Below are 27402 nucleotides of genomic sequence, written 5' to 3'. Positions count from 1 at the left end.
CTGGTAGAGTGATTAGGCTATGTTAAATAAATTATAATGTGAACTTGATTTGAAAGTCTCATAAGACATTTCTTTTGTTATCGATTACATTTGTGCAGCAACTCATCCTTTTAAAGATGGAGGACGATACATTATACCTACTATATCAGTTAACAGTGAAATTAATTTCACTGTTCCCTGGTTATATAAAGTATAAACCAAAAAAAAAAACAAAACAAAACAAAACCCCGCTTTCTCCCTCTCAATTAAATATAACCGACAATACCTGTTATATCAACCGGTGTGTTCTTATCAATTAGGTTCATGGAAACCCAGTACATCAAATGGCAGCCAATTGTATTTTATATTTAGTTGATCGGAGTGTTTGGAAAGACTAAGTAAAATAATGTAGTTCTATTTATATAGCGCATTATATCGAAACGGTTTCAAAGCGCTTGAGGCGTGAACTAGCTCGACTTACAGTACGGTAACTTGCTTCTAACCCGAGAGGACTCAACTCATTTACATATTTATATATTGGATTCACTAATAGACCTACACAATAAAACAAAAATACAATAAATACGAATTACAAATATTACCAGAAAATAATATTACACAACAAATGAAATATATACTTCCCAAAGATATAAGAGAAAATGATAACGATAAGACAGTATAATAAATACTTTAGAGAAAGAATATTTTTTTCTCATTATTGGAAAAGTTATGCATAGGCCTAAGCTATTAATCCTACTCACCAAATTAATTTCCTCAATTGCTGTCAGCTCTTTGTCTGGATCCCTCCAGCATAATAATAATCGCACCTACAGAAATGAAATAAGATTGATAATAATAACAACACATGCAATAGTAATAATAATAGAAATAATAACAATACTAATATAATAATAATAATATTAATAATAATAAATATCATTATTATTATTGTTATTATTATAAGCTATAACCATAACATAAACACACAAGAACAACAAAAACAATAAACAACGGCAACATCAATATCAACTTCATCAACAACAACAAAACAAGGAAAACAACAATAATAATTTAAAAAAAACCCCTAATAGTACAGTTCGATACTTCAAAACGAGACCGGAAAATGTGGGTTAGTTTCGAGGATCGGCCTGCAATGGTTGGTTTTGTGTTAAACGGTTGAAGATTGTTACGGTACTTTGTATTTGGTACTTTGAAACAAGTAGGCCTATCCTCGAATTGGAGGGGAACAATAATATGTATCAATTCAACAGTTGTTTAATGACATTAGTAGGCTTGATATACTTTTTTTTATTACGATATTTGCAAAATATTAATATTTTGTAAGCCTCATCTACAAAATAAGAAAACATTTGTAATAATAAAAAAAAACCATTATTAAACGTACCTCTGTATTTAATACTGCATGCACGATGAAGACGACTACACCCTGAAAAAGTACAATTGAACATTGATTTTTTATTGTAAATTCAAAATATCAGTCTCTTGTTTTTTGTTGCTGTTGTTTTTTTGTGTTTTTTACTATTGCTCCCTTGGGGGAAAAGAGACTATGTTATCGTCTGACAGTTAACCCTGTAAGAGCGAGTAAATCCGGTGGAGGTGCATGATGGGTATTACCAAAGATAATAAATAGCAGAAGATAGAGCAGCTTCCCAATTATAGTGGAACATCCGTTCGAAATGCATTGTGGGTACACGGAGAGCAATTTTTACCCAGTCCGCGAGGCGGCGCTATATATCAATAATAAAGGTTCGATTGTTTCCTGTAGTTTCTCCACTTAGTCAAATAATCAAATTTTACCCCGCTAGCTGGAGGGCGGACGTTCCATTAATTTTAATGCAAATACGCGAACAGCTCATTTTTTTGCTATTTACTTTGTTTGGTATTACTACCACGAGGTAAGGGGTGCCCTATTAGATAAAGAATAGAGTTCGGAACACCAACAAAATTGCTTTCGAAACTCGAACATGCGTAATATAGACTCCAGCACGCGTTCGATACGAACGCCTTTTACTGCCATTTGAAGGACGCCCTCTAGAGCATGGTAGTACTCGAGATACAATAATTTCAACGACATAACTCCGAGACCGAGAGTTCAACTCTTTGGTTTTACCTGAACGTCTGAAACAAAACGTTGTGTGCAGAAGTAAACGATCACGAGCTTCTCAAACCGAGTCCCCGTGCAGATAATTTAGTAAACATAATAAAATATAAGGCAATAGGCACACACTCCCGCTTGGAGCCTATTTTCAAAATTTTTATTATCATTCATTAAAGATTGTTTTTTGTTTTGCTATTGCAAATGTACATGTAAGTGTAAATGTTATTGTTTCTTGTATAGCTGATAATAGCCCAATGATGGCTTTTGCAGCAAATAAGTATTACATTGAATTGAAATGTAAGTATCCTGAACATCTAATCGGTTACGCAGTGCCTTCCTCCGTTTGTAACTAGATGCTGCAAGATTGTAAAGTGAAAGATAGTAAGTCTACTTACAAAAAGAGATATAGTAAACACGAACAAATATATGGCCCAGACGCCAAGACCATAGATCCCCACTAAGCCAATACCCCACGCAATCAGAAAATATATCTGCAATATCCACGTCCCAACATAACTTGATCTATGAAATAAAATATTAGGCCTACATGAGGTTTCAGTTTAAGAAAAGAAAATAAGGCATTTTATTTTGCCCAGTAATTAATTTAACAAATTAGAAATGAATAGCCCTAGCCCTGGTCCTAAACCACTATAGCAATAACACACATTCTAACCCATTAATGGTCCTGCTCATAGTACTACACACGCTACACCAACCTTTACCAAGTTGACTCAGTCCCTCTAGGCAATGGTCCTTACTTATAGCACTAGCCAATTGTACTAACCTAAAACCACAATCACAACCCTAACCCACACACTCTCATAGCTCTGATTCAGATGTAATAACTTGAAAACACAGTATCACTACCCAACCCTCTCATACCACTCACCCAGTCATAATACCATTGTCAATCCTACTAGATGTCTTAACACCAAATCCCAGTTGCGACCTTAAAACTCATTTAGCACGCTATCGCCGATCAAGCCCGTAGCCAGGATTTTGGTAGAGGGGTTCTTTTTGATACTGAAAGGGCACTTGCGAGCACCATTGGCTGGGACCAGGGGACCACCAAGGGCCCCCGGGGGTCCATGGCCAAAACCTCGGTGGGGGTCCAGCATTCTAAGCATTTACAGGTGTTATTTAATTGATTTGAGAGGCCATACATTAAAAAAAGTGTATATATTCAAGAGGTAATTTTTTTGAGTTGGGAAAAGATAAAAAAAAAAAAAAACTACTACTTTAGTACTACATTATTGGTAATTTAACAACAGTAGCATGATACAAACTCCAAAGAATCCAGTATGGTTTATTCTTTATTTTTTATTTATATAGCATAACATTTTTTATGTTACTAGGTAGGCCTAACAATCGGGTATTAAAGTAGGACTTTTAATGATGATAGGCTCTAGGCTAGGCCTAAAGTGTAGGCTAGCCAGCCTTTGTTAAAAGGGCACTTCATGGAAAGGGGGGGTTCGTTCGAACCCAACGAACCCCCCTGGCTACGGGCTTGCCGATTTCTTTGGCGACGATGATTGGTCAGTTGAATCAAGGAGGTTTCCCGATTGCGTCAGGGACAAGCTACGCAGCCGCAGTACACGGATTGCATTGAAAACGCCGTAGCCACTGTGTAGCGATTGTATGGAAACTCAGCTTACCTTAAATATCGGTCGCGTCCCTGACCCATGGTTATTACTCATAGCAGTAAACCAGTCATACAACCAATTCTAACCACGTCCTGACCGAACCTATACATAACGCAACCATATTCACCAATCCTAACTTGATTATTGATGTCTCTCAACGATCCTAAAGTGTCCTAACTTAATGCCCAGTCACGACCCTATTTCGAAGCCACAACCGAAGTCATAGACACCTGACCGTGTACCAGGTCTTACAGATGGCCCTAAATCAATGTCCTACTTATTCTAACTGAAAGATCAACAAATTAGGTGACATATAGAGTAGGCCTAGGCCTATAGCCAGTGGCGTAGAAAAGTATTTTTCATTGGGGGGATGATTGAAAATTCTTGGAATTGACATAAAATTACTGATGTCCTACACACACTTCAGTGTGAAAATGTGGCTTGTTTTGCAAGCACATCTAACATCTAAGGAAAGAAGAGCTTAGATTTGTACCAGATAAAATAATTTTGTTATCAACATTACTACATTATGCTAATTTTCATCCTTGTAAGCGCATAAGACATTGCAAATTAGTTCTGTGATAGCCTTTTGAAGTGTGTAAAGCTCCATTTTATCCCATACATAGTCAAAATATTTGGGGGGATGATACAATGGACCAATCCCCTTGTCAAATATTGGGGGGATATATCCCCATCCCCCCGGGATCTACATATATGCCTATAGCTAGCTAAACATAACCAATAGCCGTGGAAGAGAAATAATTTATTACAGATCTGTGACATGACTTACATCAAGTTGCCTAACTTTAAGCCCCGATTGACAATGATTGTAACAGCAAGATGTTTCCTGATCCACTCACCTAAATATTGTTGTTCTATCCTCTTTATAAACTTGATCATCAATGTCTCTTAACATGCTATATAACATGTACAATGTACTCTGCAATATGAAAGAAAAGGCATCATAACATTTCCTTCGGTAAACGAGATATCATACACATGCTCTCCACTCTTTACTGGGTTTGATGTTTTCATGTATTATTACGAACTTCTCAACTTGGAGAAGCGATTTTGTTCTATGAGAAACAGTAAATAAAATTTGACTTACCAGTCCAAATGCAACTAACGGCCCAGCAAAAGAGCACCATAAGAAGTCCGTCTCGTCAAGCCAACAACTAAAATATAATTATATTACAATTTTAAAACAAGATATTACGTGTCATGTGTTCAGCATCATTACGACTCGTGAAACTGCGTGCACGTTGGACATTAGACGTATAGGCCTATACGTCATTACAAACTACGAGTGGTACTTTTACTGCAATATAAACATCGCGTTTTTAATGTACACACTGCATCGTACGGCGGTCGCGACCACCGTCCGACGTATCCATTTCCGCTATCTGTGGATAGCTTGACGACGCGACGCCGTCTGCCGACTGTCGATGGCAGAGCGGATTAACAATGTGTTCATCCCGTTTGGTTTCGTTCTCAAAGCATTCTCTACGCCCGCACAACAGTGGGCCCTACGTACGTGTTCACGCAATTTATAGAGTGTCGTCTGTAATTTAGTATACTTAAAGAACACCACCCAAAATAATTATGTATGCCTAGCCTACTTACAAGCCAGCTTCTTGTTCGATGTAAGCTGCTGACGAGAAACCGATTGTAGTACCGACATTTAAGAATGGCGCTCCTGTAAAAAAAAAAAAAAAAAAAAAAAAAAAACTGGGCTTATCAGATGATGAAATCAAAATGTAAACATTAGGTTAAAATCTATCCAATAATTGCTACTAATACTTTATTACAAACTGGAGCTGACCTGCGATGCAACTTTTTACGTATTCAAAACTCAAGTAGGCACTAATTGAGAAGATTTAAAACATAATCTATCAGTATTATACAGCCAATGTCCTAATTAGGACTAGTTAAATGTCCTATTATTACTTAACAGTACTTTACTCACCCCAGACAAAGAGCACATAGTACTTAACTCGATCACGGAACGGCGGCTCGTCCTCATCATCATCGTCATCGTGGATTTCTAGGCTATCGGAGAGATCGGAGTATAGATGGAAAGCCTCAATGAACATAACGCAGATGATGACAGTGTTGAAATAGTGAATGAGGGCTCCGGATATCATACAATCACCCTTGGAACCAGAAACAAACAATTTTATTAATATTTAAAGCTGATTATTTTTATCATCATCATCATCATCATCATCATCATCATTATCTTCATTATATAAATTCATTATTATCTTCATTCATAAATTCATCATTATCTTCGTCAATCATTATCATCATCATCATCATCATCATCATAATCATAATCAAGAACACCTCGATCACAACAACCATAATACCTAGCCACTGGCTTACCCACGCTTCTTTGATGAACCCAGACAAAGCCAGCGAAAAACATGCGAAAATAACAGCCACACAAAGGTTAATATGAATCTTGTGAAGGGTAACTCGCAGCCTCCTGAAAGAGAAAAAAAAAACACCTAGTAAGACACCCCAACCTTGAGGTTGGGAAACCAAACCATTTGCACTGCGCCAATCCGCTTCCACTAAAAAATATAATATAAAGTATACACCTACATTGCTGTCTCTTATACACATCTAGATGTGTATAAGAGACAGTATATAAGTAAAGTATTTTGGTAGTTATATACATATATTGGAAATACTTCCTTTTGTAACTTACCTAACAACCGCAAGATAGAAGAGGAACACACCAAGAAAGGCAATTGAAAAGATTGACAGTATCCTAGTCATCCAATTCAGGCTTCCCTCGTTCGAGTCCTTCTCCTATTAAAGTAACGCCATCGCCACCATTAAGTCATTATCGCCACTACTACAATCGTCATCATCATTATCAACATCACCACCACCATCATTATCATCACCATCATCAACATAATCATCGTCGTCCTCATCGTCATCATTGTCGTCGTCATCATAATTTTAAACAATACATTGTCTTAGTATATTCTGGCCTCATCATACATCGCTAGCGCAAACATTGGATGATCAAAATTTAATAATGATTTTTTTCCAAGGTTAGAAAAAAATTATTTCTTGTAGTAATTGTTTTATTTGGGGCATCTGACTTGTAAGCGTTCTAGTAAACTATGTATTGTTCAGCTGCCCTGGCCGACACACTGTCTATTTCGTAATGTCGTCAAAGAAAAACAAACACTGTAAACAGTCTCATATCATCGTCATTAACCATAAATTAAGCGTCCTCCCTATTAATTGAGTATTGAGTATTCTCACCTCTTCGATAATTGGCTTAATGATGATTGCAAAGCTTGTCATGTGATAACAATGACATATTGTCATGGTCTCGTTGGTCTCGAACAGTTCGCAGCCACGCGTGTCCCATGCACCATTTGTCGTATTCCTATAGTAACATATAAATTCAATGTACCATACAGGGAATCATAAAGGGGCGATGCAGCACATTGGTCACGTGCTACACTGGACCAGCAAAGAGTGAAAGAAGATAACAGGACACAAAAAGAAGGTAACAGGACACAAAAAAAATGAATTACACATTGGCTACCATCAGTTTTAACCCGGAGGTGCAGCCCCCTCTATGCTTTAACCAAAATGCCGTTATAACAACGTAAAGAAGAAGCAAGTAAACACTTGCCGAGCTAATCCCCAGTTCCAAGTAGTTTGAAGGTAGGACGCTGGTCCATCACAGGGTACTCCCAGCAATTGTACTGGGTACTTTAGGTGCCTTGATCAAGGACACAAGTGAAATGCACAGCGAAGGATTGGAACCCCAACCTTGAGGTTGGGAAACCAAACCATTTGCACTGCGCCAATCCGCTTCCACTAAAAAATATAATATAAAGTATACACCTACATTGTATACACAGGTTGTATTTAAAATTATAACGTATTGCAAATATTAGGCCTACCATACCTGTAGGATTGTATAGTAACTTCGTGTTGTTGTAATACTTATCAAATATTATTTCATTAATGATAGTACGGTAATAAAATGTGCCTTACGCAACTAGTTAGTAGTATTATTGACACGTAAGCCGTAATAACCAATGAAATTATAACCATGGAATTCGTATAATGGCAAAGTGACCTCATACTTACGGTGCACTGTGATTCCAAAATGCGCATGCAGTTTCTTCTGTTGAAGATTTCTCAAAACGCTGAAATAATAATAATTTATTAGCATTCACATTGAATTGAAATACAGTTTTCATAACAGCTACAGTTTAGTGAAATAAAGATAATAAATACATTTAAATATAAAAAAATTGCTTATCATGATCGTGATAAAAAGCCATCAGAATAGCATTGCAGCGGGTACTGCAAACATCAAGGCAGTGAATTGCCTTGATTGCAGTACCCGCTGCTATTTGTGGATCAGATTGATCACTAGCCACCAAGCGCAAGCTCGGGCGACACCAGGCTAGTTATCTGGCGGTCATGGATTCGATTTTCACCCAAATTACTTGCGAGACTTTTTTCGCAAGCATTTTGGAAACGTACGGTACTGATAGGGCAAATATCGATTCGTATTATTTCTCGACATCGGAATAATAGTAAAATTTGTATTTAACAATACAGTAAACGGTTTAGAAGGTATGTATGTGTATATTCATCCAATTGCATTGTATCGTATCGTATCGTATTGTATCTTGTACACCAACCTGTATATGTGACAAGATGATCTTCATGGGGTTGTAGAGATCCATCCGTAGAGGGGGGTCTGCTGTAAGCGAGGCAATACGACTATTTACTTTTACTGTTCCTCCTTCTAATCCCTCCACACTGCCAAAAAAAAAAAAACACACAAAAAACGTAACAATAATAATATTACTATCATTGATAATAATACTTTGTAACAATATATTATAATATATTTAATTACCACTGAAATACAATCATCCTTAAAACTGCTTAATACAATTACATTTTACAACATCAAAGTTTAAGATAATATCTTAAACTTTGATGTTGTAAAATGTAATTGTATTATGTGTTTGTATTGTTAGGTTTGCGAAACAACAACAACAACAACAACAATAATAATAATAATAATAATAATAATAATAATAATAATAATAATAATAATAATAATAATAATAATAAGAAGAAGAAGAAGAAGAATAAGAATAATATTAATATATTAATAAATAGATGATTTTTTTAATTTATTAATAGCAAAACATAAACAATTATTAATAGGTCTGATAAATGTATTACTTACTCCTTATTTCCTTCTTCGGGAATCATGTCAGGAAGTGTATTGTACAATGTCACTACCAGGGAGGACGTTATGCCTAAAAATTGTATACATTTCAAATTAAAATAACATACTATAATATGCCTAATAATAATAATAATTAAATAATAATCACATATACCATAACAAGCCTAATGACTTTCAAATGTAATAATGTCGTTACAAGCAACAAAATACCTGTTATTCTTGAACTGTTTATTTTAACATTTAGACAAATATTATTAAAAATAATTAAATAATGGATAAAGACACATTAAATTCTGATATGTTCTAACCTACCTGGCTTCGTAAACTTGAAGAAGTTTTTTGGTAGAATAAATTGGTCCTGTGGTTGATTCCATTCCGTTTTCGCACTGTCCCAATTCGATTGATTATAATCCGGCAATGTATATTGTTCGTACATTTCAGTCATGTCAAACGAATCAATTTGCATGACTAAATAGAAAAATAATTATATAATAAATTATATAATAATCAATGAAATCAATAAATCATTTCAGTCAATAAACAGGTTTGTCGGTCTGTCAGTCAATGAATCTGCTAAGTAGCATAGCCAGTTAGCCAGTCAAATAGACAGGCAGTTAGGTAGCCAGCCAGCCAACCAATCAACCAGCCAGCCAACCGGTTGATCGATCTGTCGGTGGGTCTGTTAATCGGTGGATAGGACGGTCAGTCAGTTTGTCGATCTGCAAGTCAGTAAGTCAGTCTGTCAGCAAGTCATTTAGTCAGTCAGTCATCCACCTTAGACGAGTAGGAGAGTAGTTAGTTACAGTCGTAAAAGAAACAGTCGTATAAGTTTAAACAACTTTAGACATAATAATTACCTATATTTTCTGCGCTGATGACGATTTTCTCATGACCGGCCCTCTCCCGTAATCTACGAGATATTTGAATTGCGTACTCGTCAAGAGAGTCCACAAGTTGAGGTGTACCAAGAGAGACCTGAACATGATACAGAATTGAAGAAGTGATAAGAAACACACGGGATTAAAATGGTTAAAAAAAAACAAATCAGGAGGCCATGGTTGTGGAAATAAAAGCGTTCTCACCTCGTGAACACTTTTCCAATTGTTGGAGCGGTTCGGTTGCATCATGTTGCTTGTAATTTGCACCAAGTCCTAAAAAAGATGAATAGTAAAAATTAATACAGTCTTTTACTTGTATTACTTGTTGAATGATTGAATAATAACAAAAAAAAAAAAAAACAATTTAAGGTAATGATAACCAATTAAGATATTTATCCTAAAATGCCTATAGAAAATAGCATGATTTAACAGCCGTGTGATAGTCACGAGAGTGTGACAATTGCAGAGAGCAAAGATTGTAGCAAATTGCAACAATACACCACCCAGAGGAATTTTCACACCAGAATTTTCGTAACACCGTCACTGGAAGACTCTTGTTTTACCACAATCAGTGCCCCTTTCGAGTGGCGGATTCAATGCGTGCCAACGCCCCCCGCCCCTCCCACTACATTTTTCAAAATTGTAAAAAGAAAATTATTTAAAATCTTAAATTTGAGAGTGCCATTTCCGGCCATCTAGAGGTGCCATAATCGTAACCTTTCTTACCTCAGCCCGAACCATGGTGGGCTGAGGTAATATAGACCCTCCATCTATCAAAGTCCTTCGCTGGGCCCCGGTCTATTTCAAATTCCTGGATCTGCCACTGTTTTGCGTAGTGTCAATCAAACTTCAACTTCACCAATCAGAACAAGGCTATGAATAGGTTGCCCCACCACGCAAACACTCGTTTTTTTGTGTGTTTTTTTCCCTACTTATTGTTTGTTCTGTTTTTTACGTCTTAATTGGTCACATTGAGATAAGTTTTTTAACTTCTAGGTTTGATCAAGATGATGGTTTTGTTTGTTTTTTGTCTTCAAATGTATTGCCATTTTCAACCATTGTTGCTGTGTTGGATCTTAGCGCGCAAACATAGGTCTATCCAAGGCGCGGGGCTTAACAGAAAGATGCATTACTTTATAAAAGGCCATCATCGTGACAACGATGCATGTCAATTTTTCCTTGCACGCTTTGTAATTTCTTCGTATTTTATTGAAGATAATAAATGTTATCTTGTATCTTGTAAAGCCGGTCTAATAATAGCAAGATTGGTATTGCCACTTCAATTGACTTCTTTATAAAAAAATATCGAAGTATACAAATCCAGCCATCAATTAAAAGTAAATATAATATATAGCCCAACCTCCTTTAGCCCATTACTTACCAACAGGTCAGATTCCGCTTCTGTTTTGTTCAGCCTCTCAGTTACTGGCGCAGTTGTAATTGCCTTGAATACTTCGACGGCGTACTCTAGGTCGTTCTCGGGTACATCATTGTTTGGGTTAACGAGGTACCGAAGACGTTTCCGAGCGCTAATTAGAACAGTTCCATTGATAATCGATTCATCTGACAACTGAAAGTCCAAAAACATACCTTAGATGATAAATGTTTGCTGTGAAGGTATATGTCATATTCCTTTTCAAGGATAAATACATCTCTATCATTAAAAAATTAAATCAATTCTAAAAAAGTCACAATTTTCTATGCAATGTAAAAATACATTGTAAATTACAATAAAGAATAAACTGATCTGAAAATAGTTATATTCGATTGAATTAGAAATATACATATTAATAAATTTTAAAACACTTCGTAAAATAGCTAATATATACATATTTCTTTTCATGGCTTCTTGACTACGTTTCTAATAGGCTAATAAAGGTGCCTACATAAAGAGTCGAATATGCCAGTCTACTCGTCATCTGTGGTTGAACAGAAGGCTGGTGATTATATTAATTAAGCATTAGATAAAATGAATAGAAAGTTCTTAAACAATTAACTTACAACATCATTTAGCTCATGAATGCTGCGTGCGCAGTCAGCATCGTGTAAAATTTTACAATCTGGCTTTCCAGAAAACGGCGCCAAAGCATCCAATTCTGGATGGTTGACGGTTACGACTGTATGAAGGAAAAAGTACTGTAAGTATAACATTATATCGGATGCCAAATTTAATGTTAGCATTTTATGAACTTAATTAAAAAAAATGTAATTATTATAGTTGAGTTCTTACCGACTCCAATTTCTTCTTCTTCTCCCTGCAGAGCGTCTGCGAGTGCTGGGTCGTCTGGCTCGAAAGTTGTAAACCAAATGGCAAAATCATCAAACGACGCGCCCAAATAGTCAGCGTCCTCGTCGTTCCTCTTGCCAAGATGTAAATTCGTGACATAGTCTTGTTTTACTGGTGTTGTAATCCGTTCCGTTGAGGAACCTATTATTGTTGAGAAATATACATCAAATTATCGAATATTTAAGTAAGATTTAAAGTAATGTGCTAGGACGTCGTTTTTTGATTGTGAAAGATGGCACAGACTGTTCCTGGTCAATCTAGAACCCGCTGGCACATTATTGGCTGTAGCTTTTCTTACTTGTTACTTATTTTTCGGAACAATGTAGGCCTAAAGTAATTGACAGCAGCACTTTTGAGACTAACAATATAGAGTTTATTCTCTAGCTTTCGTCCACACATTGGACTTATCAGGAGACACAATTATGTTATGATGTGTGTGTGTGACACAAGATTATCTAAAACTTCGGTTTTTTTTTATATGTAGTTCAGTCATGGTTTTTGATGCAGAAATAAAATGTTCGAACCATCGAAGCGTTAGCTTTATCGGGTTCGGTTTATTAAACACGGGCTATAAATTTATAGAGGACGAGTAATCTGAGCTACGAAACGTATTCAAATCACTCTTAAAAACCAACTTACCAGAAATAACTCCATTGATGTAAATGCGTAAGCCCTGGTTCACGCTCCACGAAAGAGCTAAATTGAACCAGTCAGTAGGTGGCTCAAACAATGTATTAAACGTAATCATGTAATCAGCGTGCTGCATAGTGGCCGTAATATTTTGACCATCAAAAGTGAGAGCAAACCCGCGTCCATATTGAGCTTGAGCACCGGAGCTATAAGAAGAAACAAAACAGTAAGAAGTAAGAACGTACTTTTTGAATGATGGCCTGGCACACGAGAGTGCTAATTTTAAAAATAGGGACTTACCTGAGGAAATACCCTAATCCACTGGGATTAGTGTTATTATCTTGAAAGTGTTCAATTGAGTTCATCTTCACCCAGACTGAAATTGTAACTCCAGAGGGTGTGCACTTCGATGGATCACTCACGCATGACCTGCGAAAGCGACCTAGGAGAGAGAAAAAATCTTTCTATGATCAAGGAACAGTGACAGCCGTGACATACATTCCGATAAAAAAAATTTCTAAGCTCCACAGTTGGGCCTAGATAAGATCATCGTCAGATCTTGTTGCATATTGCCATGCTTACACTTTGAAAAATATAAATAATTAATTATTATTGTTTTTTGAAAATGTGGTAATTCTAATAGATTTGTTACATTTCATTAGTCCACATCTCAAACGCCCTGAGCATATTACATTAAATGGATTTGTGCGCTAAAAAAACTACATTATTATTATTATTATTATTATTATTATTATTATTATTATTATTATTATTATTATTACAGTAGGCCTTCGGAAAAGTGAATGCAACAAAAGCATGTGTATTATAGGACTTCAGTACATCTTATACAGGAACTAAGATTTAAAAACTATGTTACATGGTCTAGGATAATCATAAAACACAAACAACTTACCAACATCAATATAGCCCAGATCAACTGATGTATTTGTTACACCAGTATTTACTGCACTATTTGCATCGTTATTACGGTCAGAAATGATTACGCTATCGGTTAAGATCACGTCTTCATTGGTTGCAAGGTCAAAATATTCATCAGCTGAAGCATACGCAACAACAGCTAAAAAAAATGACGAATAGTTGGAAATGTCTTACTATAAAGGTGCAAATAAAATTTACATGATTTCTGCAGTCTTTTTTGTCGGTTAGTTCTCATTTTCGTCTGTCATGATGTTTGTCTAGCCCTCATTTCTCACCTTTGATTAATTTGCTTTCTCACAGAGTTAGTGGTCCTGTCTCAGTCCGAAACAGTATCATAATTCTGCTTACCTTCAATGCCAGTTAATTCATCTTCATCTGGTAACTTTTCAGTTGCCTTCGGGAACTCGAGTTCTACGTCATCGAAATAGGCTTTAATTTTGTTATCATTCATGCCACCTCGTCCTAGGAATAATTCATTATAAGACAGACCAGAGCGAATAGATTCCGTTCGATTATCCTAATAAGAAAAAATAATATTGTTTCTGTAGGTCGATTGGTATTAGTATCACAATAATTGTGTTCGATGTTAATTGAAATTAAGGCATCATAATAACATACGGTTTAGCAATACAGTCAATATTTGAGCAGTAGGGATATTTACTTACAATGCCATGTGTGAGGTCAGCTCCGTCAATGAATAACGAAACTCCGGCTTCAGCTGACCACGTCATTGCAAAAAACATCCACGAGCCGTAAGTAAAGTTACCATTGTATATTCTACTCCTCCACAGGAGACTTCCATCTGCTACAGTTGCTTCAAGACCGAGTTCATCCTTCACCAGCGCAATTCCTTGTTCATCTAAAAAGTATATGAATACAATGGTGACTAATCAGCAATAAAAAAGAAATAAGGTTTCATCTACAAAACACACAAATACCACAAGAAACCAAAAAAGTCAGGAAAAATTGTTAAATCAACATTTAAGATGTATTTAAAGAGGGAAATCTGTTCATCCAAGGACAGTGATGAATTCCAGTTATTGAATAATATTTTCACTTCGAGTAGAATGAGGTTGCCTTTCTAGATTACACAATTTATAATTTGACAGAATGGAAATAAGGTACATTGTTAACTGTGAGTATGGGGGCCACCAATGCCCAGCTGAACTCCTTGTAATAAATCTTACTTTGCATTTCAGCACCAAGACTCACAAGGACCCCGGTATTTCGAGGATTATCCTCTAAACGTAGCCACATGCTCAGCGTGAAACCATTCTCACAGCTGGAAAGCTTCTTTGGACATGCGTTTCTGAAGTTGCCGAGCGAGATCCAACCAGTCCTACCATTGGTGTACACTGCACGTCCGCCGTAGTCTCTATCAAATACATACGAGGCACCGGTAGAACTCAAACTATATGGATACCGTAAGCTCAGAAGAGACTCAAATGGCCAACAGATCTTATCGTTGTGTATGCAGTCCACCTGAGAATCTACGATTTTAAAATGTGAAGAACAAAATAATTTTTATAAACAGCACGCATTTTACACGTATATATATATATATATTCAACATTATTAGGTAACAAATCTCGATTGTCATCTAAAAAATAAGTCTCATAGTCGTAGAATTTGGTAAGAAAAAATAAGTATGATGTCTTAAAACACGATTTGAACGTTTTGGTGAAAAATGTGTACATGAGGCCTAACTGATTAAATGGCCGATTGTAGGCATACAGCAATAATATTTCAAAGAGTGATTTGTCGTACCAGTTAATGTCGTGAGCACACTACTAGCCTTGCGTGGGTACATGTACTTGTCCCAGATAACTAGATTGTGTATAACGAAGTTTCCATAATCTGCTGATTTAGCGTCATTTGGACGTCCAACTGTCAGATGGTCGTTGGCGGCACTTTCTAGTGGTTTATGAACACTGGTGACGTTAGCTGGGGCCTGTGGATTTCCATCTATATAAACAGTTAATCCGTTATTGGCTGACCATGTGAATGCAACATTTGACCATTCATCGTCAGGAACAACCTATGCATTGTAATTTAAAAAAAATGTGTTGATGTCAGTCTAGGAACACAGACGACTGACTAATATTTGCAAGCTTTATATGTAGGATTAACCTAAATAGGGACGAAAGAACTTATGCATTTGTAAATTTGAAAAAGGCAATAAAAGGCAATAAAATGAAAATGGAAGGATAGGAGAGCAGTAGAGATATGCCTATATTGGAATGTAAAGATATGTAAAAAGAAAAAGAGAAAACAAAGTTGAAAACTGAGAAAATGATGATGACGATGACGACACGCCGACGAAGTTGATGATGATGATGATGCTGATGATGTAAAAAAGGCACAGCACAGGGGAGGATCTAGAGATGTCCAAATGGGGGACGAAAGGGGGCCCTAAAGTGTGGCCGATCGAGATAACAATACCCTAGGGGGCCGGGGCATGCCCTCGCAAAATTTCTGTGTTCTAGACGCCCAAAAAATAACCCCTGCGGCCTTTTTTGAGATCAATTTTTTTCTTTTTCTTTCTTTACCTTTTTTATTTTTTTTTTGACTTTCCAAAAATCCGCCCCTGCAACAGTGTGTATTAATTAGAAGCTCAGTCCACTCTCCAGTCTTATGTTAAAATCTCATGAGATTTTCTGTTCATGGTTGTAATATGACATCACGCCCATATATGGTAAAACACTCATTAACAGGGGTTCCAAGCTCGAAGAAATCCCTTATTTAATGTTATTTTGCTGTGCTTTCCGGAAAATCCTTGCGGGAGGCCCTCCCGATTTCCAAAGACAAAGGCAAAGTAACATTTAAAACATTTCTCACGATAATAAAATCAAATATACAAAGAGTTTTGATAAACGTTAAATTATAAGTAATAGTATTAATAAAAACAAGTCATCAAAGGTTCAAAATGAACGTGCGACTTCCGGGAGACTCGGGACCCCCTGTATTAACTTCTACAGTGTGGACAAGCGTTATATCAAAAGAGACCAAGGTTGGTTTTATAGTACACTATAACTATAGCCTTTATTTGAATTCAGTTTTTTGTTAAATAATGACTTAAATGTGTGTTTACCTGAATACTCGTTTTAGTCGTCCATAAATCACTTCCATCTTCAACGAGAAATACCAAATCGTGTCCCTCTTTGTAAATTGCTATCCCACTGTCGTCGCCTCTTCCAGCACTAAAGATAGAAACACGTTTAAAACTATATCTAATTGTTTTCAATTTTCTAGAATAACCCTCATATTGGGAGTTAGGCTAGTTACAGACAATGTTTGTGTCCGTCTGTATATTGTAGTTTTGTCGGGTGGCGCTGCACTGCGGCTACCGTCGGTGCCCAGGGACCAGCCCGAAATTTCGATGTCTAATTAGAAAGAGGACCAATAAAGAATATCTTTTAGATAAGCCTACGATTTTTTTGTTGTCCTATATTTTCTAATGCAACTATTTTCTTATTCGTTCAGTCAATTATGTTAAGTGGTTATGATATGAGTTATGATATAAGTTTGCGCCCTCAGGTCTCGGCTCTAGTAACAAACTTAAACTTACCTCAATAAATAGCCAACCGGATCATCAACGGAGCCATGCAACAACTTTAGCCAGAATGAGATGCTAAGACCCTCGACACAATTCAGTGGTGCTACGAAACATCCAGATGAGAACGAACCTGCATGTTCGGAACGAATTAAAATGTCCGATAAATCTAGATTCCTTTTTTTAAACTCATTTTTGTAATTAATAACATACAGATATCCTACTTCATAAGCACACCAGTGGAAATTCACACTACCATCCAATTAGGCCTTAAAAGTCAATAAACATTTTTATTTTTGTAAAATAAGTGCGTACATCATCAGAAAAAAAACATCTAATCAAATGTATTAATGTGCAATATAATGGCCTACCTAAATTTAAAGCTGCATTTTCTTGAGTTAGATCAACGGCCGTTGGATCCTGCAGCATCCTAACGCTAGGCGTTGGTCCGATGTATTCGTCTTGGCCTAGAGAGTTTTCGATTAGAATATCAAGGGTGCTTGTGATCAATTGTTTTGCAGTCCATCGATACACTGCGTCGTCGTATTGTGCCCTTCCCATGTTTCGACATATTTCTCCCAGAATATCAATTCTTCGAATTCCATGGCAGAGTACGCGTCCAGAAAATCATTTCTACGCCCGAGAATGATTTTTGTATCCAGATCAGCTTCACGTATCTTCCGGAGTCCTTTTGCGTCTGTCTCTTATACACATCTAGCCTATATTGTTTTCGTAATCCTAAACAAATATGACACACACAAAAATTGGAAAATCACCTGGTAAGCCAAATACTTCTCTTGCTTCCCATGTTTCGACATATTTCTCCCAGAATATCAATTCTTCGAATTCCATGGCAGAGTACGCGTCCAGAAAATCATTTCTACGCCCGAGAATGATTTTTGTATCCAGATCAGCTTCACGTATCTTCCGGAGTCCTTTTGCGTCGTATGAGACAATAGCACCATTTTTGTACAAAACCATTCCCGAGTCTTTCTTCCAAGATATTGCAAGATGAAGCCAATCGTCTGAAAATCATATTTAAGAGGAACATTTATTTACGATCGATTATTTATCATTGATCATAGATATTTAATAGCTATTATCCAATAAAAACGATATCGTAAATAATGTCAGTAAAGAAATTTAATCGCAGTTTTTATATTACGGAGATTATATGTGAATATGCATTTTAACGAAACCTTGGAAGCACTATGTAAGATATAATAATACCTGGATTTGGTGTGAAAGCAATCTCTGTTATCCATTTCCTATCGCCATCGATCAAAGAGGCCCCAAGAACACCAGCGCGCATGTACAATGACATGCCTCTAGTGGCCTGTTCACCAGTACTGACGATGAAGTGGGCTTGGTTGTCATGGACTGGGTAAATCTTCGCCCAGATCGCTAAGGTTACTCCATCCGGACATAAGAATGGGTCGCTTATGCATGTACCAGGTAAATCACCTGATGAAAAAAATAATGGCTCACGCGGTAAAAACCTGTATAGTAATAACACGATGCAATGACGCAACAAACTCAAACAAAATTGCAAAGCTAACCGACTTATATAGGTGTAATTTTGCCCTACCAGACGTGGAAATGTACTGAATACACAGTATGTTTGAAAACAATTGCGAAAAAAATCGCAAGTTTTTCTCGGGTGGTACTCGAACCCACGATCTCCAGATCGCTAGCCTGGCATCATACCTCTAGACCACCGAGCTTGCGCCTGATGGCCAGGGTTGAATTCTAGTGATCTGGAGATCGTTGGTTCGAGTCCCACCCGAGAACAACTTGCGATTTTTTTCGCAATTGTTTTCAAACGTACTGTGTATTCAGTACATTTCCACGTCAGGTAGGGCAAAATTACACCTATACCGGTACATGTTTCTCCTGACGCAAATCCAGTTATTGTCTATTCCATCACGACAATAACAATTACGGTACTACTAACCGACTTAATTACCGTATTTATTCGAATAAACACATGGCTTTGATGAAACGCTCCCTCAAATAATTTCCCCCTCTAGAGTCTCATGCAGAATATACGTCCTCCTTTGTATAAAGACCCGGGGCGTTTATTTTTTCCTCGAATAAACGCCCTCGCCTCCTAAAAGACTGTAAACATTTCCATGGAAACAACATCATTCTCTACACATTCTATTAATGTTCTACTGCAGTGTTACATTTTTATAACCTGGTTGGGATCAGTAAATTTGTATGATCATGCAGTACAATAACACGTTTTGCCGGTAATTATGCGTTGTACATGTAGTTCCACACTTGCAGTGAAATTATTGGGCGTTTATTTGAGATCGTTTCCACTTTACACCAATAAATAAATAAATAAACGCCTCCCTCAAATAAACGACACCTAAAAAACCCTTGTGCAGTCGAATTACATTTTTCCTAACCTGGTTGGGATAAGTAAATTTGTATGACAGGGGTGGCGCCAGAATTTGCCCGACGAGAGGCCGAAGTCCCCGATGCCCCCGACAAGGGGTCAGATTTGCCCGACGAAAGCAAAGTGGGCGTGGTCGAGATTCGGTTAAAAGGTTTCGAAAGTGGGTCCAGGGGGCGAAGCCTCCGAAAATTTTAAGAATTTATGGGTTTCAAAGGCTTATTTAATCGATATTAGAGTCTACTAATACGTAGAAAATATATATAATTTTTTTTCTCCCCGACGAATTGTGCTTTGGGAGGTGGGGGCAGCTCTCCCCGACAGGGGCTCTGGCCCTGCACCCCCCCACACATCTCCCGCTGGAGCCACCCCTCTTGTATGATCGCGCAGTAACACGTTTTGCCGGTAATTATGCAGTGAAATTATTTGACATCCAATAAATAAATGAATAAACGCCTCCCTCGAATAAACGCCACCTCAAAAACCTTTCTCAACAATTAACGCCCCGGGGGCGTTTATTCGAATAAATATGGTAGTTGATGAGCACTGAAACATGAAATTTGAAAAAACAATGTTAAAACAACGTTTCAATTATGTCACCATTGTCACACATTTGAGACAAAATAGGGCCTATCTGACAAATTTCTAACCACCCTCCGACTTGCATCTCCTGTTGTTACGAGTTATTTTCAAATCATCATTCTACACTATCCATAGGTTTTCTAACAGAAACAAGAGATGACTTACCTAAAAGAAACCAAAGGTTTTCGGTCCCATTTACATGTGACGCCTCACCCTTAAGATCACGTCCTGCTGATAGTTGCACATTCTGGCCTCCAGGTAGGACTAGTTGAGATGTATTTACCAAGTTGGACGGATAAAGTGATAAAGAAGACAAATCCCGTATTATGTAAGCATCAGTTGTCCAATAATAAACGGCGTCTCTTAGATATGAACACTCAGTAGCTATCGATAAAATATTCATAATGGATGGTAAATGACATTAGAATATTGTGCTTATCGTTACGTCATAATAAAGATGTTTTGCACGATGATAGCAGATTAGATATGTAGATTCATACTATTAAATATAGCTGACCTACCTTCTTAATAAGCCATAATATTTGTATTAGGAGTACTCTAATACGCGCTCTTTTATTTTCAATATCGAACACTTAAATTACGTCATTGCAGTTGCGCACAATAATCAATGGTTGGAGTACCATGGAGTTTTACAAGCATTGATCACATTGTCACTAGAGATGAAAGTGGGTGCGCAACATCGAAATATGTATTGTCCCATGAAAATTACCCCAAAATATCATACAAATTAATTTTTGAAATAAACTTGCTCATTTTTAAGTGACATAAATATTATCAACTTGAACACAGAATAAAAATGTCATTGTTGTCGTTTTCAGGGGACAATACATCTTTAAAAACCTTAATAATTTCGATTTAGAGAATACCAATTAGTGCCTAAAGCATTTAGGAGGCTCACCTGTGACACCGAGGAAGCGGTGCCGCTCAAAAGGATAAAGATAACGGTCCCACACCACAAAATCACTAATAGCCACAGGATATGCAGTGTATAAATTGGGCTGGAAAAGCGTTCCAAACGTCATCCTGCCCGAGTTACTGTTACCAGGTCTACCAGCCCGTCTAACAGACAGTCTAATCTTGTGTGCGTTGATGTACAATGCTAACCCTGCGTCCTCAGACCATGTCAGGCCTATGTTAACCCAATGCCCGAGTTCTACGGCATGGTTATCGGTTGAGCCTATCGTCGTACCAGCGCTGTATCCAACTGAAATTAAGAAAATTATTAACAGTAGTTAAAATTAAGGTAACGGTGGTAGTTATGACAGTTTATGCCTCATTTAAATCAAATTCCACATCTCACACAATAAACTTTCAATAATAGGCCTATACATACATTGAATAGATTTTAGACATGAATTCGGTAATACCTATACAGGCAAGCACTTGACGGAAAACTTGGAGAAGAAAAAGAATGTGGTCTCAGCAATTGTATTTTAAAAAAGCTTGGGACTTCCATTTTAAAATGATCATTAATTTTATAAAGGTTGTATTTTCTAGGCCTACCTGTTAATATTAACCCAGCATTTTCGGTCAGTTCCAGTATTGTGAACGCTCCCATCCCTTTGTTCGCTCCGGCGTTGAAGATGATCGCCGGTGATGCTAAGTCTACGGAGGTTTCTACCATGATCCAGAACGATACTGCAAACCCGTTAGTGCATAGATCAGGTCGGCTGAGGCACTCTCCGTCGCCTCCGGTTAGCGCGTTCATCCAGGAAGTTTCTGCTGTCATTCGCGTGTATGTACCTTCGCCACCTCTGCCAATGGCGTCGACGAAGACCGTAATGTCGTTCCCCGAAGTACTTGACATAGTTTCGAACCTATGAGCAACTTCGTAAGCTGGATTCTGCAAAACGTCATCATTCAAATCTGTCGATGTTTAGGAATCAAATGGATAATGATATAAACAATAACAACAATAATAATTGGCTTACAATATTAGACTTATAATAATAACAATAGTATTGATACTAATATAATTCTCCTACACTTTCTAATTATCATTATCATCGTTACCGTCACCGTCACCTTCAATATGGTTATACACTTTCGTCATCGGCATCTTTCATCACCGTCATCGTCATCACATCATCAATCAATGTCATCTCAGCTTCATTATCAGTATTAGTGTCACTAAAAGCTTGGAACCGATATGCTAACACTGACAATGCTAAACATGACACCAATGGCAGCAAATGATCCTATACCGTAGACGTTCAAGCGACAGAATTTTGGCGGTTACGATAGGCTTATGCCAACAGACACTCCTCATTATCGTTTAAAACTTTAAGGACCACGTGGTCTAGACAAGTGTTTGATGATTCGTAGGGTAAACTTATGTATTTATTGCGATATATCGAAATATAGTTTACGGTTTTATAGTAAAATATAAACGTAATTAATTTTCTTTAATATGATTTCTCGTGAAAATTCATAACTTGAACTTACTCAATAGATCTTCTGGCATAACAACAGCAGTGTTACTGTAGTTGAAAGTCGGAGTCAAGTCTAAAGAAACAAATGATACAGAATGTTGTTGTATAGGCTTAGCAATTAAGCGATTACAATTTCATACAATGTTTTATATATCTATATTAATTACTATCGAATTCATTGGAATTTATTTTTATCTTTCCGATGATATTAAAACTATACTGTTATAAGACCTGTCATTTACTGACAGAATTTGCAATCATTAAATACTGACCTATTTCACAAGTATCTCCACTGAAACCGAATACACACGCGCATATGTATTCGCCAACACCATCTCTGCACGTACCGTCATTTATACAAGGGTTTACTGCACAATCGTCTTCATCTGCAAATTTCAATAATTATGTATGCATGATTGTGTAAATATGAAATCATTTAGAATTTATGAATTGTATTTGTGTACTATATTAGGCTTAAGACAACGGCTTTAGATCGGGAGAGGTGGCGGGAGTGGTTGCTATGAAATCAACTTGCCAATTGGCAGATCACTTGATGATGAATAGGCTTAATAATGTGTTTTTTAAATTTTTTAAATTTTTTTTTGTTTTTAAATGAAAAAGTAAAATATTAGGTTAAAGTTGTTAAACACTTAGGTCTAATTGACCTTTCCGCTAAGCTCCGCCCCTTGGATATTGTTGCTTAGGTCCCACAAAGACAGCAGTGTTAAAACATACGCGAACACACGAACACGTGCGTTTGTGGGACAACACGTGTGTTTGTAAGACGCGCGCGCATTCCTAGCGCTGTTCTGATTAGTCAGTTGTTAAGTTTGATTGACACTCTGGAAAGGTCTATTACCTCGTCTTTCAGATGGGCCATTAACACATTGCTCTTTACGCGTGGACAAAAAGTTTGCTCTTTTGCAAAATTGGAGATTGCTTGAACCAAGCGATGGCGCTGCAATGTGGACGTCGTGTGCCCCTTAAGACTAATACAAATGTCCATGTTTCAAAACCGAAACTTCCTGGTCTATGAAAAGACGATTGTATCTACATACACAGAAGGATATCAGAGCAATTTCATTGTTTTGGTTGACGTGAATAATATATTTTGATCAGTAATTGTTATTGTGATGGAATAACTGACGCAAATCCAGTTATTATCTATTCCACCACGGCGTTTACAATTACTATCAACATTGCAGTACCCGCTGCTTACTTGGACTCGAATTCAAACCCTGGTCACCAGGCGCAAGCTCAGTGGTCTAAAGGTATGATGCCAGGCTGGTGATCTGGAGATCGTGGGTTGGAGTCCCACCGGAGAACAACTTGCGATTTTTTCCGCAACTGTTTTCACACGTACTGAATATTCAGTACATCTCCACATCAGGTAGGACAACATTGCACCTATATTTGAATCACTTACTTTCTTCACAGTAAGTTCCAATGTACCCGGTATCACACAAACACACGAAGCTCTGTATTCCATTGTCCTTGCATCTCCCGTTTCGACATAAGACCCCACGACAATCGTCACCGTCTGAAATAAAACAAAATTATGGAAACACCATTCTTGAATTTTGCATGACTTTCTGTAACACTGAATTAAGCACATTGTTAGACCTGTCTCTTATACACATCTAGATGTGTATAAGAGACAGGAGCTAATAGATGATAAAACCAGATGTATCGTCGTTATAAATCCGTCAAATCCTTGTGGATCAGTCTAAGACAGATATATATATATATATATATATATATATATATATTGGATAACATGTGATATATTTTGTAATTTCCGTCCCCACTAACCGTGATGCCTTCTTCTTCGCTCCATACAAACGCAACATGTATCCATCCGCTATTGTCAAGCGCACTGTTGACTGTTGCTGTCCACAAGTAGTTCCCGTCTCTCACCTGCATTACAACACTCGTTGAATTACGATATATATCGAATCCAGTAGCATTCCCGTAACCTAGAAAAATAATTAAATAACAACAGTCAATATTCACACCACGCCACTATGAAAAAAGGTGCTTTGAAATGCGGTAGTACATTATATTTCCTTTTTTGTCAGAAGTTTAGTAATGTAGATGTATTTTTACATATGTTTCAGTATCGCTAGATTTGAGCCATATTAGTAGGACTATTAGATGCTCTTTCTGCCTATCAACACATGAAACTTCTTAGACAGACGCTCGAGCTTACCTGAGCTGATTATGTATTTTGGTCCATTCTGTTCCAAATCTTCATCGGATAGTTTCAAAAACAGACCGACAGTCAGGCCAGACTCGCACATGTAAGGTTCAAGAGCGCACTCTCCATTGAACGGCAAACTCAAATAGCTTCCAGAATCACCAACGACTCCTTCCATCTTTACTGCATCATCTACAATACCATCATCGGTTACACCGAGGCCGTCTTGTAGTGGCAAAGCGACCTGGCTGAAGGGTTCTAACGTGCAACTTATTCTGACAGGGGAAGTGCTGTTACTGGAGGAGTTACTAGCGTTCATATCACTCATGTTCATAGCATTCAACGGACAGTATATTTTTGTGTAAATTATTTCCTCTGAAAAAAATATATAAAAATGTATGCGAATGCCACAAAATAATGATCATAGTAGCGTTTAAGTTGTTTTACATGTCAAAAGTTAATATTCTCTAACATTGGAGGATATATTATCCGAAAAATGTACATGTAAGCTCGTTTGCTAAATGTGTAGCAAAGCAAATGTTCATGTAGCATGGTACGTGTGTCGAAACGGGTGGTTTGGTTATTGGCTGGTTGTCCCAAAAAGCCAGACACCAATGGTTCTACGAGGGGCGGATATTAAAACAAGCTTAAAACAATTACGTCATTGAGGAATGAATTTATCATGATATGTCTAGGCCCATTGCCACCCAGCTCTTTGCCACTGGACCCGTTTCCACCAGTCATTTTGCTACCCAGCCCTTTGCCACCTGCCTGTTTGCCATGCTAGGCCTGTTGCCACCAGGCCTTAGCCAACATAGGCCCATTGCCACGTCTTTTGCTACACTAGGCCCGTTGCCATCCGGCCTTTTGTCAACCGGCACGCTGCCACCATGGACCCGTTGCCACCCGCCCCGTTGCCACGTTAGGTAATTCTTGGCATTGTTGTTACACCATGTACAATAAAGTATAAATGAATTAATTGATTTGCATTTAAACAAAATTTATTGTAATTATAAAAGGATTATAAAATGCATACGTGTGAATTAGGCCTAACTGTTGGTAATGTTATGCCTATGATACAGTTTTTATATTTTAGGTACGTAGGCCTACTGGTTTTTTTTTTTTTTTTAACAATTCTTGTGACTACACAAGATCCTTTAAAAACATGCATAGAGTTAAAATTGAAGTGATCATAATTTTATTAAATTTGATTTTAATGATTTGAATTTGAGAGTGGAAGTAATGATGATAAAAGTGAGAGTGAAAATGATGTCAATAGTAATGATCATTTATACCGACTAATGGTAATAATAATAATAATAATAATAATATTCGTAAAAGTTTCGATGTGTTCAACTTCATAAACAGTGATGATGATAGTGATGACGTTGTGATGACAACAATATGTCAACAAGCTCACAATATTTATAACAATATACCAATAGAATTGTCGATCCATAATAACTTGGAAATATATAAACAGTTAGTCGATCAATACATACTTTAGCAATATGAAATTATTCCACAAAGTTTGTGCGAGTTAAAGTAATTATTGCGTTATATTGATCTGGAAAAAAAAAACCCGATAAAGCTAATTATTTTTTATTGCGTACCTGGCTCAGTTGTGATCGATAGAGTCGTCGGGTCTTCTGTGGTCGGCTGCGCTGTCGTAGAAGCTGTAAATTAATTTATCAATATATTGATAATAACTTTGTACTTACAAGGACGTTTGTGAATATTGGCGAATGACAGAATCGATTGTGATGAGGTGACGATAATTCTGATTATGAAGATGATGATGATGGCGATTATCATGTAAATGACAATGATAAATATAATTATGATTATTATTATAGTGATAATGATTCATGATAATGATAATTATGTTTATAATAATATCGATGATGATAATAATGATGACGTCAGAAATGACGATGGTGTTTGCTTCAATTATAATGACATTGACAATCAATTGGTGGTAGTGATGAAGAGAATAAAGACGATAGGGATGTTTACTGCGACGACAGCAATGGGATTTATATGAGCTTTATACCGGAGTCTGAAAGCGCTCAATGTGTGAACTAGCTTGTACAGTTATTTCCTTATCCCCTTCTACTGGGTTCTTTAAAGTACACATGAGCCAAATTGTGTAGGCCTACACTGGGCCTACGGCTTATAGCCATTATCCGAGAAAACTTGCTCCACCAGCATAACTATAGGCCGGCGTGCCGTTCGAACCAGCGCCGATACTATGACCGTACATTGCGGCGCCCCTACCTCGGCCATAACAGTATTTATTAATATTGATCATATCCAATATAGAATATGCAACATAATGTAATTAAATAACTTACCCATGGTTGTCGGCGGAGCGGTTGTCGGTACATCGGTTGTCGGTGCATCGGTTGTCGGTGCATCGGTTGTCGGTGCATCGGTTGTCGGTGCAGCGGTTGTCGGTGCAGCGGTTGTCGGTGCAGCGGTTGTCGG

General features: G+C 37.2%; 1 protein-coding gene and 1 non-coding gene across 2 annotated transcripts; both read right to left on the bottom strand.

Moving 5' to 3' along the window:
- Positions 1-217: 217 nt before the first annotated feature.
- LOC117109565 lies at positions 218-27402 on the bottom strand. Its single transcript, XM_033251933.1, has 41 exons — positions 27270-27402; positions 26529-26591; positions 24928-25290; positions 24527-24694; positions 24145-24258; positions 22991-23104; positions 22732-22791; positions 21790-22152; positions 21185-21490; positions 20431-20649; positions 18513-18746; positions 18059-18307; positions 17654-17839; positions 17298-17415; positions 16821-16929; positions 15497-15767; positions 14917-15219; positions 14395-14588; positions 14078-14246; positions 13704-13868; positions 13091-13232; positions 12800-12996; positions 12104-12301; positions 11875-11990; positions 11255-11443; positions 10078-10146; positions 9853-9970; positions 9308-9463; positions 8993-9065; positions 8433-8553; positions 7870-7928; positions 7027-7153; positions 6455-6558; positions 6127-6229; positions 5708-5894; positions 5365-5437; positions 4850-4916; positions 4602-4681; positions 2494-2620; positions 1385-1426; positions 218-806 (listed from the first exon to the last, which is right to left on the bottom strand). The coding sequence occupies exons 1-41, from the start codon at positions 27271-27273 to the stop codon at positions 594-596; spliced, it is 6333 nt and encodes a 2110-aa protein (XP_033107824.1). The 5' UTR covers positions 27274-27402; the 3' UTR covers positions 218-593.
- On the bottom strand, positions 18935-19006 carry Trnaa-agc. Its single transcript has one exon. It is a non-coding gene; the product is annotated as a tRNA-Ala (tRNA).

Source organism: Anneissia japonica, unplaced genomic scaffold (genome assembly GCF_011630105.1).
Source record: "Anneissia japonica isolate Jap-2015-1 unplaced genomic scaffold, ASM1163010v1 scaffold287829_len2072220_cov186, whole genome shotgun sequence".
NCBI lineage: Eukaryota > Metazoa > Echinodermata > Crinoidea > Comatulida > Comatulidae > Anneissia > Anneissia japonica.
The sequence above is the reverse complement of the archived record's forward strand: the minus strand, read 5'-3'. Positions and strand labels throughout refer to the sequence as shown.